Here is a 15,562-nt window from a genome sequence, read left to right as displayed (position 1 = left end):
ATCTTTACAGTAGCTCATTCTGCTTGCTCTTAGGTTTGAAGGGCTCGTTCTACCACACCAGTGGCCACCTCCTGCATTAGCTACAGGGCGATGCTGCCCTCCAGCGACAAATTTGGAAACCAGTGCCTGGGCATGTCTGATAGCAGCTCTGCTGCACCTTAGGGCTAGCAAGCGTCTGTTTGAAGCAGGTAATGATAATGGCATATCCATGTTTAAGCTATATAAAAGTTAAAAGCAGTTTGCACTCCCGGATCTCAGAGGCCTTTCTGCTGTACCAGTAAATCAGTGGGATGGCCACACAAGTCTGAAGCCCATGCCCTCATGATCTCAAACATAGAACATTGTTAAAGCTGAATTTGTTGTTGAGATCGTGGTGACTTTTCTTCCCTGGGTGAGTCAGGAGAGCAACTCTGAGACCTCAAGACAGCAAAGTTTCTTCTAGCATTTCATTCACGATTCTTTTCTGTAGACTGCTGCTTAGGCTTCCCAACGGTGGCTCAACTTACTTGAAATTAATAGGGGTATTTCAGGTAACTTCTGTGCATTTTGAAATGGGCAGGAGCCCACATTTAGTATCTCCTTTATTGACATGCTGCTATACTTCCTAAATGTAAGGAAACATTTTTTTCCATGTTTAGGGAAACACAGCCTTATTTATAGAGACAAAAACCATTAAAGCATTAGAGCAATGTAGATAGACCTGATATTTAATCTGGAGGTATTCATTTAAGAGATGCTAAGCCAGTTCTCTGTTGCTGCTTGTACCACTTCTGACCTTCTTCTCCCCCAGGATGTTTACCTGTCCATGGCCAGATGTTCTGGACAGCAGAAAACCACATTGGGATAAAGACTGAGGAAGAAAGGACAGGATCAGAAAACAATGCCAGGAGAACAGACCGATAACAGGTAAGACAGCAAGCTGACTGTTTGTTCTATACCCTGACAGGAAAACTCAAAGATACAAACATTAAAAGCGAAACTACCTTCACACACTGATGACACTGCATAGTTAAATGCTCAGAAATCAAGGTATGTGAAAGTTGCAGCAGGGCAGAGAACTTGAACTCTACCCCACGCTATTTCCAGTCCACTGCGCTTTACAACCTCATTTTCACTAGGCACACGACAAGGCTCCCTACACCACTAGGCACAGATGATTCTGTGACAATTATCTATCATGAACTTTTTCACAAAGGCTCCGAGCCAGGAGGGAGAACTAAGGTTGTAGCGATACACAGGGCAGTGAGACTGTGTCTACAGGTACCACTGGGAGCAGGAGAGAGAGTATCTTTCTGTGACAGCACAGCTATTTACTCCTCTGTGCTAGTCTGTCAGCCCTCTGTAAGAAGGAAAAGGCCAGGACCCTCCTGCCAGTTGCCCAGTCAGGCCCCCTGGTGTTATGGTCCCAGCAGACCGGCTACGTGTGCAGTCTGAGAGCAGTTTAGCTGCTGGCTTCTGGAACTTCTAGGTACTGGCTTTGCAGAGGAGAGGGGTCTCTCTGGATGGTTCCTTGTTCCATTCCAATAAGCCATTTGAACTACAGTTTCCTCCTAATTTCCACCCACCTGGCGATGTGGATCTAGTATGGATGCCCAGGCAGACACAAAGCAAACCCACTCAATTGATGACAACATGTGGGGAGGTAGCACGACTCATGCCTCTGTGACAGCCTGCAGGCACGGCTACACAGATATCCAGGAATGCAATCCTGGGAGACAGGACTGACATTACGCTTATTTACAGCATGAACACTAGACCCTGACTTTGTAGCAGACTCCTCTGGAGAAATGAGTTGAATGAAAGAGATAGGGATTTGCAGAGACAGTGCAAAAGAAAGACGAGGACAAGAACAGCCAGAGCGTTATGGAAAGGAGAAATGAGTTGTTTGCAACCCACTGACAGTAAGCCAACCTTGTAGGCCTGGTCACCTCCAAGATGCCGGATGGTCCCACGTCCCAGACTAGGTGGGGTTGTTTCCACCTGGAAAATCTCTCTCAGGAATTTGTTTTTGGAGGAATGAACCACTTGCATTACATTAGCACTCAGTGTGTCCCGATTTTTCTCCAGGAAATCTATATGATGGAAACAAAATCAACTTGTCATCTCTGCAGCCTGCTGGCTCTAGCACCACTCTGTCTAGCTAAAATCCACTGCATTTACAGTAACTTGCAGATTAGTTTAGAGTAATCCTCCTGACCTCCTGGTCTGACTTCAGATCAGTACCACCCTGGAGTGCCACACATCTGGGGCAGGTCATGCCCTTCTCTTCACCCTCCATATCCAGCAGAGATAGGCTCACCTTTTGATTCATAAAAGACAACACCAGCAAAGTGGTTGATGCCAAACTTGGTGTCATGGACACTCCTAGGTGGGATGTAGACTTTACTTTTGCCATGGAGGGAATTGATTTTGATAAGCATGGTGGCATCTGTGCCCTAGAAACAAATAAGGGCAAAAAAAGACAGTTAAGCAGATTACCCCCAGCACTGGCCTATGCTCAGCGAACAAATAGAAGTGGTGCTCAGAGAAAACAAAAGCTCAAATTTGGCCCCTTATTTGTGTAGTAGATCCGGAGGAAAGTAGTGCCAGAAGTGTCTTCCCTTTTACACAGACCCTTCTCTCAAGCATCAGGGGAGAACACACCACCAGAGTGTAAGCCTGGTATTTTAGGGCTGTACACAAGCCCTCATAACATTGCTAACATCAGCAGGTGCGCTGAGAATTTCCCAAATCTTTGCACCTCACAAGCAGAGCCCCTCACCCACCTTCCCATGCCATCCTACACAGCCATACTCTGAGGGGTCATGGTCCTTCTCCCAGGCAGGCATAATTCTTCTTTCACTCCCCGATTGGTGAAAGACTCGGAGATCCCTGGATGAAGGCTGCCCTGAGCAGATACCAGTCAGCATGTCAGTGACTCCCACAGGCAGGCTGGCAGCTGGGTGCTTCTCTTCAAGGGGTGCCATCACGATCTCATTCCCTTGTGGTGCAAGTGAGGCTAGCTCTGCTCACTGGCCTGTGCTAGGGGTAGTGAGTGCTGTGTTATCGGAGAAGTCATGTGCTCCGAGAATCGTAGAGGAGATGCTTTCTTGTCCTGACTGCAGGACATACAGTGTGCACTACCCTCTCCTTAGGGAAGAAAGGGGAAAGCTGTCTGCCTGTACATGATCCTCTCAAATTGTTACCCAAGGACTACAAATGAGCTGAGGCAGGGGCTTGCTTTTCTGGACAAGCCCACATTGCCATCTGATTCCTGTACCTGCACTCCTGCTTAGCCTCACCATGCTCTGGAGACTATGAAAATGCTCTGCAGGCATGTCTGAGATCAGATGCTAGTTTCATGTCTGCTCTTCTGTTTGAGATGCCTGGCCTTTGCAGAATAACATTTCCTGACAACAGTGACATTGCTCAACTAGGTCTGTCATCCAGGAGAAGAAAGAGCAAGCTGCAGCCCAGACCAATAGCAGAACAACACTCAAACAATATGCAAATTCAAAGATTTCCTAAGAAATCCTTATAAAATGATCTGGACTAATTCCTTCCCTGTCTGGAACAGCTGTAAGAGTTTCAACAGCGGGGTACCAGGAAGAGCACATTCCAGCAGAGAGCGAAGGATTTGTGTAGTGAGCTCATTTAAAAGGAACATCTACGAGGAGAAGACATTGCCTCTCATGATGTATCCAAAAGATGCCTTCACACTTTTCTGTGTGTAAAGCCAAGTGTTACCTGTGAGCTGTGTGCAAAGCCAGGCATTACAGGTGAAACCAGAAATTTACCTTCGGGAACTTGCTCTCTTCATCAATGAGGGAGATTATATTCATAGGCTTGAGTGCGATGACTTCTAGAGCCTGGCGGTTATCAGTGAAGTCAATGTTATTCCAGGCAATGTGTTCTGCAAGGTATTCCTCTTGCTCCAGCTTGAAGACGTGGTGCACGAAGAACTGCTGAAGGTGCTCATTGGCAATGTTAATGCAGAGCTGCTCAAAGCTGGGGGCAGAGAAGATGGGAACCCATGGTCATTCTTGGCCACTGCTGCACTGCTTTATGGTATTTGTTTATTCTCTGTATTAAATACATATCCAGATACACTACTGCTATATTCCACAGTGTTAATGATCACCACCACTGCATGTTGCCAATCTGAGCAATATAAGGGATGCATCTTCTGCTATCATAGAGGTAAGCAGAAATGAGCCAACTGACGATTGAGTGTTGCTGAGTAAGCAAGGAAAGATCTTGTATCTGTTTCAAGAAGCTCTAGAGATAAAGGGGAACACATAATTATTAAAATAGCTTGACTGTATGAGTGTGACATGTTTTTACTCGCATGTGAACTACCACTTCTTTTGTTAGTTACTCCTTAATGCTGCACCTGAGTTTCATTACCCGGTAATTGCTGTGGCACACTATGTGTGCCTGTGGAGTGTTCACCACAGTGAGGCCCCATGTGGATTGCAGCCTTTGGGAATAGCATAAAATAATAGGAGAGAACTCAAAAGACAGAAGATGTGCTGAACAGATCCTAGACAGTTCCAAAAGTCAGTGAGGAATATAATCTTGTTGAAAGCAAGCAAGATGCATGCGCTGGTTTTGGCTGGGATAGAGTTCATTTTCTTCACAGTAGCTACTATGGGGCTGTGTTTTAGATTTGTGCCGAGAACAATGTTGCTAATACAGGGATGTTTTAGATATTGCTGAGCAGGGCTTGCCTCTCACACCGCCACACCAGCAAGCAGGCTGGGGGTGCACAAGAAGTTGGGAGGGAACATAGCCAGGACAACTGACCCCAACTGCCCAGAGGGATATCCCATACCATATGCTCGGCATATAAAGGTAGGGAAGAAGAAGAAAGAGGGGGACATTTGAGGTGATGGCATTTGTCTTCCCAAGTCACCGTTACGCGTGGTGGAGCCCTGCTTTCCTGCAGATGGCTGGACACCTGCCTGCCGGTGGGCAGTAGTGAATGAATTCCTGGTTTTGCTTTGCTTGCGTGTGGGGCTTTTGCTTTCCCTAGTAACCTGTCTTTATCCCAACCCACGAGTTTTCTCACTTCTACCCTTCCGATTCTCTCCCCCATCCCACTGGGGGGAGCGAGCGAGCAGTGGTGTGGTGCTGAGTTGCCAGCTGCGGTTTAACCACGACAATGCATCAGTTGAAATGGATTGGAAAAGACTGCAAAATATGTGCTGATAGTTTGTGGAGTACTGATGATATGGTACCATACAACTGGAAAAATTGCTGTCCCGTAGAGAAGGGCAAACAGAAATGGTGCTTTGGGACTGAAACCGCCAGTAGGAGAGGTGGCAGTGGGACAGCGGTATACTGACCAGGTATTTTGCTGACCTGTCCTTAAGAGTAGAGAGATGATCAGCCCCAAAAAAGAGACGAGAGAACACTGAGCAAGATGGAAGCATGGGCTGAAATAGCAAACACAACACAGCCTCCTTTGTACTCGATGCAAAATGTATCCCAAGAGACATTGTAAAAATGATATGGAACAAGAAAGTTTGGTACAGAGACATGGGACATACTACATCCTTACATAGAGGCTACCTGCTCATAGCCATCTCCTCTGAGAAAATACCTGAGGTTTTGGAGCAGACATGTGCAATGCCTGCACCAAAGTGAAGGCTGGGGAAGTAGGCAGAAATATGACCAAGACTGAAGAAAAATGGAATCTGTGCATGATCATCATTGGGAAAACTCAGTGATGGAAATTTCACTGCTTTTCTGGGAATCAGGATGCTAATGACAGAGCATGTGTCTGTTTTTTCATTCTTTCCTTTCACATCAGCTGCTTTGCACCTTCCCAGTAGAAATGAATCTAGAGCCTTCTACCTGTTGTTGCTGAAGTTTTCAAACCCAAAAATGTCCAATAGCCCGATGGACTGACGTCTGTCTTTAGGCTTCTGAGAAGTTGGGTTGAAAATGGCTGAGTTGATTTTCTTCACTATCCACAGGAAAATCCGTCCATAGATACCCTGAGAAGCAATTAAAGAGGAATTAGAGCCCATCATTACAGTCTTTTGACATAGCTTACTGCTTGCTATTGTGCTGCTGTCAAAATATGCCTGAAAACTATGAGGGACTGGAGCCCTCTGGGTGAATGTTTGCTGCCTCAACCAGTAAGACAGACAGCTCTGACTGCATCCCTAATCTTTAAACAGAGAAGATGTAAGCACCAGTACCTTCACAAAGGCATCCCTCCCATCTGCAGCTTGAACTATGTTCAGAGGCCTGGACACACTTTCTCCTCGGACAATGATGGAGAGGTTTGTGAGGCTGTTCTGGAGTTCACTGGAGTCCACCTGGAGAAAAAGTCATGGCAACCTGGTCATTCCAAGTGGATAAAGGAGATCCAGCAAAGTCTGTCTCAGGAAGCACACCGGGACAAACTGCCTGTCCAGCAGCATTCACTGGCAGCCTGCTGTCCTAGTTAAAGATCTCCTAGCTCAAAGAGACATCTGCAACAGCATCACTTGAGCATCATCAGGAAGAAGGAGACATGCCCATCGTATGTGCATCCATACATAAACACTCCACAGAGACATGCTTTGTCAGTGCGCTCAGGGAGCAAGGGTGAGGGAGAGAACTAGTAGGAGAAGATGAGAGTCCATTACCTCAAGCAATTTGGTTGCGATTGAAAAGTGTGGCGAGTCCATCACATCAGAGCAGTCCAAGTTGTCATACACAGCCGCTACAATGAGGAAACAGTCAGGGTGAACAATTTCTGTTACTGTGGGGGGCTGTGCTGTTATTTTTTCTGTAAACCCGTAGCTCTGGGAATGTGGCAAGGCAGTAGGTTCTCTTTTGAAACTCCCAGGCTTGATGATTTTACTATGGAGGGTCCTGATTTCACCCAGGGATCCTGGGATGTATGGGGCCCTCACAACTCCAGAACATCAGGCTAAAAATAGCAGTAAAACTGACAAGTTTAAATTAATTTTAAATAGTAGCTATTGGAAATCTGGGGAAGTGGTATCTGACTTCAGGAAATATGTTCCTTTTATGTGTCTGGCTTGTGGGAAATTTAGACAACGAAAGGGAATGAGTGAAATCCCTCATTTCAGCAGCCAGCGTGACTCCAAAGAACCCATTGTATTGACCCCTCTGTGTTGTATTGACCCCTCTGTGTTACAAAGTGAGGACTCCTTTTCTAAAATGTGAGAGCTTCTGGCATCCCACTAGTGGGTGTCTCACGCTGTGCCTGTGACATACCAGAAGTGCACTTACGCAGGTGAGCATTCACCAAACCGAGCCAGGAGAATGACTGCTATCATCTCCACAGCAAACTTCACTCACATGCTCCTGTGTCCTCTGGTTTGTGTAGCACAATAATCAGCAAGTGTAACATGGCGTGATATTATCTGTTGTTTCAGTTTGTGTGATAAGGACCGATTTATAACCATGGAACCTGACAGCGTGACAAAATAATAATGAGATTATGTTTTTCAAAACACTAGGCAGTGGAGTCACAAATCAGAATTTCATGGTGCTTATCTGCCTGCCCTTCCAACCCTTTTCACCTGTTTATACAGGCAGAGCAACACAACCTATTCTGTACAGATGGAAGCAGGCAGCACCTTCAGGCCTTTACCACCAAGTCTGAGGAAAGGCCAAGCACAGCCAATGCTGAGTTTACCTTCAAACTCTACATTCCCTAGGTGCAGGATCGCAGCCAGGAGCTTGTTGATGTCCCAGTGCTCAGAATCTGAGAACATGAGGATCTTCATAGCCGAGCGGATGTGGGCATAATCCTTTGCATCATTCCGGCCATCGCAGGACATGCAGTTCCCCTGCAAGACACCACACCCACAGGTAAGGAGAATCTTCCTGGTATCCATACAAAGATGAAAGGATCTGCAACCTGACAAACCCTCATACAGAATGTGGATGCCTTGTGAACCACTTGCCACAAGACACGAAGTAAAAACCTATTTAGACATTCTTTATGCTCTTCCCGTGGCTGTTTCTTCCCTCATCTCTAGTCTCAAGAAGAATCCGTTAGCAGAGGGCTAAATAATGCATTTCTCCAGGGCTAAACTGAATAGCGGAGAAGCCAAAAGGAAAAGCTGAAGGGAAGGCTGCTCTGGAGCATAGAAAGACAGGAAACTTTGTCAAACTTACAAGGCTTCTTTGGTTTCTTCTCTCTGCCTTGTCAAAGGACAATTAAGAGCCCTAAGCTGAAATCAAAGCAAGTAGGATTGGTTCAGTGCTAGAGGGCAAATCTCAGAATAAAAATATTAGGTTCTAGTGGAAGGCAGATGGAAGCATCCAAGGTAGCCTCAGAAGAACCTTCAACAAAGCTTGCACAGTGGGTCCTAGGATACTGCTCCTGATAGAAACTATTTTCAGCCCTAATGGAGATGGGAAAATGTCATTTTTATCCCTGCTGTTACCGACAATATAGCGCGATGATTACAAAAGTGAAGTATTCCTAGACATTTCAGTTTATAGCATGTAAACATGCCAGCTTGTGCCAACAGCTGACCTGAACAAGACTACAGCTATGTTCTCCTTTAATCTAATCCTCCTATCTCTGTATTATACTGCCCTACTGCTGACCCAGGGAACTTCAGACCTTTTTACGGAATGGCCATTGTGTGATTGAACTCATCAGCTCTTACTGCAAGATCACTGCTATTTTGAAAAGATTACATATGAAAAAATCTCCAGCAGCTTTAGTGGTTTTGCTTTTGAGACTCCAGAAATGGCTTTATAGGCATGATTTCATTTCCTCTGAAACTAGATGCCCAGCTCCCATTAGCTTCAGCAGAGGCAGGACTTAGCCCCATTTTTTCCACAGCTGTAGAACAGCCCAAATCAAACCAGCTGACACATTTAATATGAGGTGTCTGCACCTCAGGACAGGCTAAAGGACAGGATTTTCACAATGGTTTTCATGCCCCAAACCAACCTATTAGCTATTTTAAAAAATCTCACCTCATCAGGTGAACATCCCACTCCTGCCACTATGGCAATATAGACCCAGACAGGGACATTTAGCATCAGCTGTTGGAGGCTAGATTGAATGCCAGCTTCCTGCATTACACATCTAAGATTTATCAGATACAAGGACTAGGATTCTTGGCACTTTTCTGCTTATTCATTTTCCCCTCAGGTATACACATGCCTGATTAGTATTCTCCCTGGCATAAGATCCCTTGCATTCATCTGAAATCTGAGTGCCTGTGAAAGTGGGGGATATTTCCCACCTGCTTTAAGGTGTCCTTTATGTTTCTTAAGTATGACTTTGATAGAAAGCTTTGATCTGCCACAAGCTGGTGGACATTACATTAAGTCTCTCAAACTGAGGCTCACAGCACTCTTTGTGTTACTGCTTCTGGTACTCTAAGGAAAGGACTGTTCATATTTGGTAACTACCCATCTGCAGCTCCTATTGATTGTAATTGCTCACTGGGAGAAGCAAATGGCAGAGAGACAATGGAGAAGAAAGCAGAGACTATTACCATAGTGAGATAAGTGTACTCCGAAGCAGTGCCCAGATTCAGCATCTTTTTCTGCTCTGTATTCATCCCCATTAGCATGCAGTAGAAGATGTGATAATTCCTCTCCTCTGGAGCCTAAAAGAAAGAAATAGGCCAATGGACAGCCTTGTCAATATAAGCCTGTAACACAGGAGCAGGCAGAACGTACATCTGCCAGTACCCTCACCTGCCGGCAAACCCGGGACTTCTCCAGAAGAAACTGTTCTATCCGGGCTCCTTCTATCACACCATTTTGGTTGAAATGGATATCAATGTATTTCCCAAATCGGCTTGAATTGTCATTTCGAATTGTCTTGGCATTTCCAAAAGCTGATGGGCAAGGGACAGAGATAGTATTGCAGTTAATGAACATCAAGTCTATTTTTTATGCCCGTCTTTTTTACTGCTAGTATTTTACATGTTGTGTTCCAAATGACAGTGCTGACAAGCACTGAATAATGCCTGGTCTCAGGCTGCTTCCTAAAGAGGCAGGTATGCAAATCCAATGGTTCAGATATCTGTTTCTGAATTTTTTTATCCTGATACAAAAATGCTGAGGTAAAGGTGGTAAATCAGGCACGTTTGCTAAAAAACCCACCTTCTAGAATAGGGTTTGCCTCTAGGATTTGCTGTTCTATCCAGGAATGCTGGCCACTGACAGCTGCCAAAAACTGTAGTATTAGCTTTGTGCTTTCAGTCTTCCCAGCTCCAGATTCTCCACTGCAGTAAGAAACAAGATCATTATAGGTTTCCTTTCTTCTTTTTTGGCTAGGGTGGCAAAATGGCCAAATGTTTTAAAAAAAACAACAAAAAACCTCACTTATATTTATCCTTTAATGTCAGATCAGACTGTCTTTCATGGATGGCTGGAGAACTTTAGTCTTACATCATCTTATCTGCCAAAATGTAAGTTGTTTTTCAGACTTAGGCTGAGGACTAAATTCTCCCACTGATTAAAAACAAGCAAATACGTGGAAGACGTTCTGTACCAGTGCAAATTAAATGACCACTTGCTTTCTTCTTTAATGCATTGCCAGATTTTCAATGCTAGTCTTAGCACACCAATGGAGTTGCCTCAGAATCAGTTATTATTGCAATGAGACTATCTGGTTCTTCGCAATGATGATTAACAGAAAATGGATACATGTTATGTGTTTATAGGATGAAGAAAGCCTACCTCCATCTTCAGGTTAGCAAAGGTTGTTTTTCTCCGAGAAATCTCTATTCTCAGAAAACACACATAGCATAAGTATCATGTCCCCAAGGTAAAAGATAGCCTTACATCACACAAGCTCGTGTTTTATGTTTCTATATCTAGTGACCATGCACAGAATTTATCACTACGTTCACAGATTCCAAGGCAAAACAATGGACTTCAGAAATCCCTTGCTTATGTTCTACCTTTTGCAGCCCCTGACTGAAAATGAAGTAGCAGGGGGGGAAATATTTCCTTCCTGTTGTCTCTAGTCTTATCTGTGCCCTTCCATTGGGAAGATCTCCTATGTTCACAAAGGTGCCCCAAAAGCATGACAGACTTGCTTTCTGCTACTCATCCTCTCTGAATCCAGTCACCTGATCACACAGCACTGGTCTCTCTTATTCCTCTTCATATTGAAATAACAGTTGTCTGCAATGGCGAAGACATGAGGTGGCAGCTCTCCAATCCTCTTGTTACAGTACAGTCTGATCTGATCAACTGTGTACAGAGGCAGCAGCTGGTATGGATTCACTGCTACCAAGATTGATCCTGTGTAAGTCTGGAAAACAGTTATGAGCGTTACCTCTAGCAGCAAACCAAACCTACACACAAGAATGCAACCGAAGCCACTTGCAGTATAAATCCAAACAGAGGCAGAAGGGAAGCCTGAGAGATCCATAGCAGCACTTAGGTGAGGCTGGGAGCCTGGTTCCTCACTAGAAGCTGCTAATAAATATCCCAGGATGTGGAGGATTTTGAAAAAGGAAGAATGCCAGCTATAATCTCCTGGCCAAATCACAGCTCAGTTCACTGTCTCAAGCTAAAGCATAAGAAAGTCCAATTTGACATGGCATTTTTGTGTGTTACCGTAAGCTGTTCTGTAGTGTCTTGTTAAGCTGCTTTTGTGTTCTAGTTCAGATGTAGCTGAACTTTGCTGATGGGCAAAGTTATGCTTGTGTTATTTATACAGTCATCTAGTAACATTTGTAAACAACAGCACCATTGAAATGAAGGAGGCTGTTGAAGGCTGTGGAAATGCAAGGCAATAATATTGTTCAAGAACTTGCACGTAAGACAACTGCAGACTGCTAGAGTCTAATGTAACAGGTCTATACACACATCTTGGTAGTTATAATTGCAGCATCTACAGAATCATTCCTTGTTTACATTAAACATCACCATATCTGTGTTGTAAGACACAGTTCCTCTCCTGTGAAGGTAATAGTGTATACAACATGGGAGGCAAAGCACGCAAAAGCCTGAATATTATCATATTACAAATTGGGAACTAAGGAACAAAGAAACTAAAAATGTCAAATTGCTCAAAATCACAGATAAAACCTGTAGTGGAAAAGAAATGAAGCCAGGTGTCCTAAATATCCAGATTTATTCTTTATCTATTTCTATTTTATTACATCAAAATCAGGTAACCATTGACTTGGACTAGAGGACAATCCAAATCATGCCGCTGTGTACTAGTTAGATTGATCCTGTGTCACAGCTGCAGGTAATAGCAGCACTAAGCTGTAACATGGGCTGGATTTAGCTAGCTGTCAGTCACTGGTGGAAATGATCACTACGAGAAAGTAAGCAGGGTCACTACCTACGCCTGTCTCTATGATTTCAGAGACTGCTATTAGCTCTCTTCTTCACAGCCAAAGTTCTCGAATGAAAGAAGAGAAAAACTATCTTGTGCTTCCTTGGCACCTTCAATCAGTAAAGGAAGCAGAGGGCCCCATTTATGAAAGGCTTGTAGGCTGCTCAGATCACTCCGCTAAATGTGTAGTAGAGGTAATTCCTGAAAGTACTATGCCTGATGACCTTGGCACTCACATAGATTTTGTGCTCCTGGTGGCGGATGAGGAGGTTGTGCACTATGCCTGCTTCATGGAGATCCCCAAGGCAGATCATGTCTTCCACCCCCTGGACAGAGGAGGGGTGCATCAGGTGCACCGTGTGCATGTTCCGAGCCGTGATCCAGTGTTCCTGAAAAAGGCAAGGTTTAATGTGTTATGCTGTTGCTCAGAGGCAAACAAAGGAGAGCCATGTCAGACCAGAGCAAGCTTCAGTATAATCCATGCTCAAACCAGCATATTCTAACAGTTGACTGAACTCCAGAAATTAACTGGTTTGCCGATCCCCTGGACCAGACGATTTAAAACACTGGATGAAGCCATTCAGGTGGGTTCTGGACATCACCAAATTTAGCATTGTTCAGAGCGCAGCTCTGTCAGGTCATCACAGCCACAGCATTGTATGAGGTAGGGATGAAATCCCAACCGACCTCAGTGCGATCATGATTTCACCTAAAGCTCCACCAAATTTAGGCACTGGTGCCTGTTCATTTCCTTTTCTTAACTATGTAGATGTAATCTCTGGCTCAGGAAGCTCTAAATCGTCATAGTGCTGGGACCTGGGGATACTAGGGTACCCCCCTATACTTGCCTTATTTTTATATTCTTTCTTTCAGTATATCCTACCAGACATTATCAAAGTCAGACCATTTGGCCAGGTGGAGCCTTGGTCTGACCCAACAGGGCCATTCTTTTGTACTTTGTACTTTTAGATTTTATGTTCATCTTTTACAGAAAGTTGTAAGTGTAGCCCACCTTGCCCTCATCATCCTCCAGCAAGATCCGTCCTGAGTCTGAATCCTTCACAACTGCCCCGATAGGGACATTAAATTCACTGTTTGGTTGAGTATCCAGCCAGACATGATCACCCTGGGGAGAAGAAAAGCTATCGTCAAGTACAGTGACATACTTGATGCCATGTAGCTCACAGGCATACATCTCTTGGTCTTAATTTTTTAGCGATTCGATTTCTTTAGCAGTGTTTACTGGATAAGTTCTTACTGCTTGCAGGCAGTGCAGTCTAATGGTTATAGTACTGGGATCTCTGAGTTCTACTCCCAGCTTCTCAGCTGACCCGGAACATGACTTTGGACAAGTCATCAAACCCAGCTGTCTCACAAGAGGAAATAAGGCAACACCTTTTACAAGGACAGCAATTACTCAGCTCCGCTATCTCCCAGAGACTGATGGGTACACAGTAAATGCTGATAAAGGGCCTTGTCAGCCTCGCATTAGCTATTGTATTCTTTCAGAAGAGATGCTTGAAAACATAGACATGACCAGGAAAAAGAAAAACAAACATGTACAGCCTGGCAATGTAGAGGGCTCTGTTGCAAGAGTTTTTCGATGCATATTCTTTCTGCTACAGCTGAAGCCAGTTAGAAACGTGAAGGCATCCATGATCTCTCTTTGGAAAAAAAAAAAGCATTCTTTATTCAGCCCAGCTCCTCTCTTCCTATTTGTAGAGGCATGGCAACATCATGCCTCTCTGCAGAGCAAGCAAGCAAGAACTGCTCTGCTGTCACTGGAGGGAGGTGTGAGCTGTGGCTGCCCTTTCCTAGGAATGAGCAGCATCTTGGTGTCACCTGCGCTACTGTCCTGGCTATACTCCCCTGCTCCAAGCTCCCAGGAATACCTTCTCTTGCTCCAGGCACTAATGCAGATTCAAACAGAAAGCTTTACTGTAATGGCTAGAATGAAAACTGAACAAAGCTGTAGGTCAGATCTTCAATGGGTATGAACTGGCTTTCTAGCTGAGTGTCTTGTATACAAATTTTGTTACAGACTGCAGCATTTATCGTCAAAGTTTTGAGGTTTTTACCAAAAAAATATTTCTTTTTCCTCTCACAATACTTTACGGGCTTACATTTAAAACCAAACAACCGTAGCGTAAAGCGTTTATAAACATTGCACAAGGTTATGAAGCATGTTACAGACTAACAGTTCCCATTTGCATTGAATGAAACTCCAGCGGTAATCCCTGCAGTTTCAGTGCCACACCTTGTGACAGAGGTAACCAGCTCAGCATAAGCACAGCCAGGCTAGGCAAGACACCTCTGCATCTCTAGTCTAGACTGATATTATTTTATACCTTGTTGATACTGGGTTATTGCTGCTTTCTTTTGGAGTTGAACCATGATGTTAAGGTAATTTTCTCCTGTTTGCATCTCAGGCTGATCAGTACATCACAGCAAAGAATAAGGCTTACCTTTCTGAAAACCACCATTATGTTTCAGATCACCGTATGTAACCTGCAGTGCCAAGAAGAACATAACATTAGGCCAGAAAAGGGCTCAGGCCTTGAACAGAAAAGACAGTGGGGTTTTCTTGAGATGTTTCCTTGTAAAAAATAACAGCAAAATGCCCTAAAAGAATTCTGTTTATGGATTTTGTTAAGAGAAGAGATCATAATAAGCTACACCCAATGCAGAAACAGTGAAACCATCTACCCAAAGCAAAAAACCTGCAGCACTGGGGTGGTGGTCTGCTCTGAGTTCTACCACATAACCCTGGAGATGCTCTCAGCCCTGAAGAGGTCACTGTGCACATTTTCATACCAAATAGTTTCCTCGGTCAGATGCTAGGCACATTTATTGGCTGAACTTCAAGTTTGGCTCACACAGAAAAAGACCTCATGTACTGGGTTTGTGTGGCAAGGGTTTGGTAGCGGGGTCTGCAGGGTTGTCTTCTGTAAGAAGCTGCTGGAAGCTTCCCCTGTGTCCAACAGAGCCAACACCAGCCGGCTCCAAGATGGACCCACCAATGGCCACAGCTGAGCCCAGTAGTGCCTCTGGGGTAATGTAGTTAAGAAGGGGAAAAAGAAAACTGTGCAACTACAGCTGAAGAAAGCAGTAAGAATATGTGAGAGGAGCAGGCCCGCACTCCCCAGCTCAGAGCAGAAGGAGGCAGGAGGGGCTCCGGGCGCTGGGGCAGAGGTTCCCCGACAGCCCCCGGGGAAGCCCACGGGGAGGCCGGCTGTGCCCCTGTGGCCATGGAGCTCCACAGGGGAGCAGATCCCCACC

General features: G+C 44.8%; 1 protein-coding gene across 1 annotated transcript in view; it reads right to left on the bottom strand.

Annotated features, from left to right (window-relative positions):
* Positions 1 to 14,766, bottom strand: part of MYO7B (myosin VIIB) — a gene marked incomplete at both ends in the record, with an annotated part of 48,064 nt that extends 33,298 nt beyond the window's left edge. Inside the window, 14 exons of the mRNA XM_082003908.1 lie at positions 1,912 to 2,072; positions 2,300 to 2,435; positions 3,777 to 3,987; positions 5,839 to 5,981; positions 6,189 to 6,308; positions 6,621 to 6,697; positions 7,643 to 7,796; positions 9,471 to 9,584; positions 9,676 to 9,818; positions 10,087 to 10,208; positions 11,061 to 11,245; positions 12,520 to 12,672; positions 13,296 to 13,409; positions 14,749 to 14,766. Coding sequence (XP_081860034.1) covers positions 1,912 to 2,072; positions 2,300 to 2,435; positions 3,777 to 3,987; positions 5,839 to 5,981; positions 6,189 to 6,308; positions 6,621 to 6,697; positions 7,643 to 7,796; positions 9,471 to 9,584; positions 9,676 to 9,818; positions 10,087 to 10,208; positions 11,061 to 11,245; positions 12,520 to 12,672; positions 13,296 to 13,409; positions 14,749 to 14,766 — 1,851 coding nt within the window. The remainder of the gene's footprint in view (positions 1 to 1,911; positions 2,073 to 2,299; positions 2,436 to 3,776; positions 3,988 to 5,838; positions 5,982 to 6,188; positions 6,309 to 6,620; positions 6,698 to 7,642; positions 7,797 to 9,470; positions 9,585 to 9,675; positions 9,819 to 10,086; positions 10,209 to 11,060; positions 11,246 to 12,519; positions 12,673 to 13,295; positions 13,410 to 14,748) is intronic.
* Between the last annotated feature and the right edge of the window lie 796 nt (positions 14,767 to 15,562).

This window comes from Phaethon aethereus, assembly GCF_964289735.1.
Source record: "Phaethon aethereus genome assembly, chromosome: 9".
NCBI classification, from domain to species: domain Eukaryota; kingdom Metazoa; phylum Chordata; class Aves; order Phaethontiformes; family Phaethontidae; genus Phaethon; species Phaethon aethereus.
The sequence above is the reverse complement of the archived record's forward strand: the minus strand, read 5'-3'. Positions and strand labels throughout refer to the sequence as shown.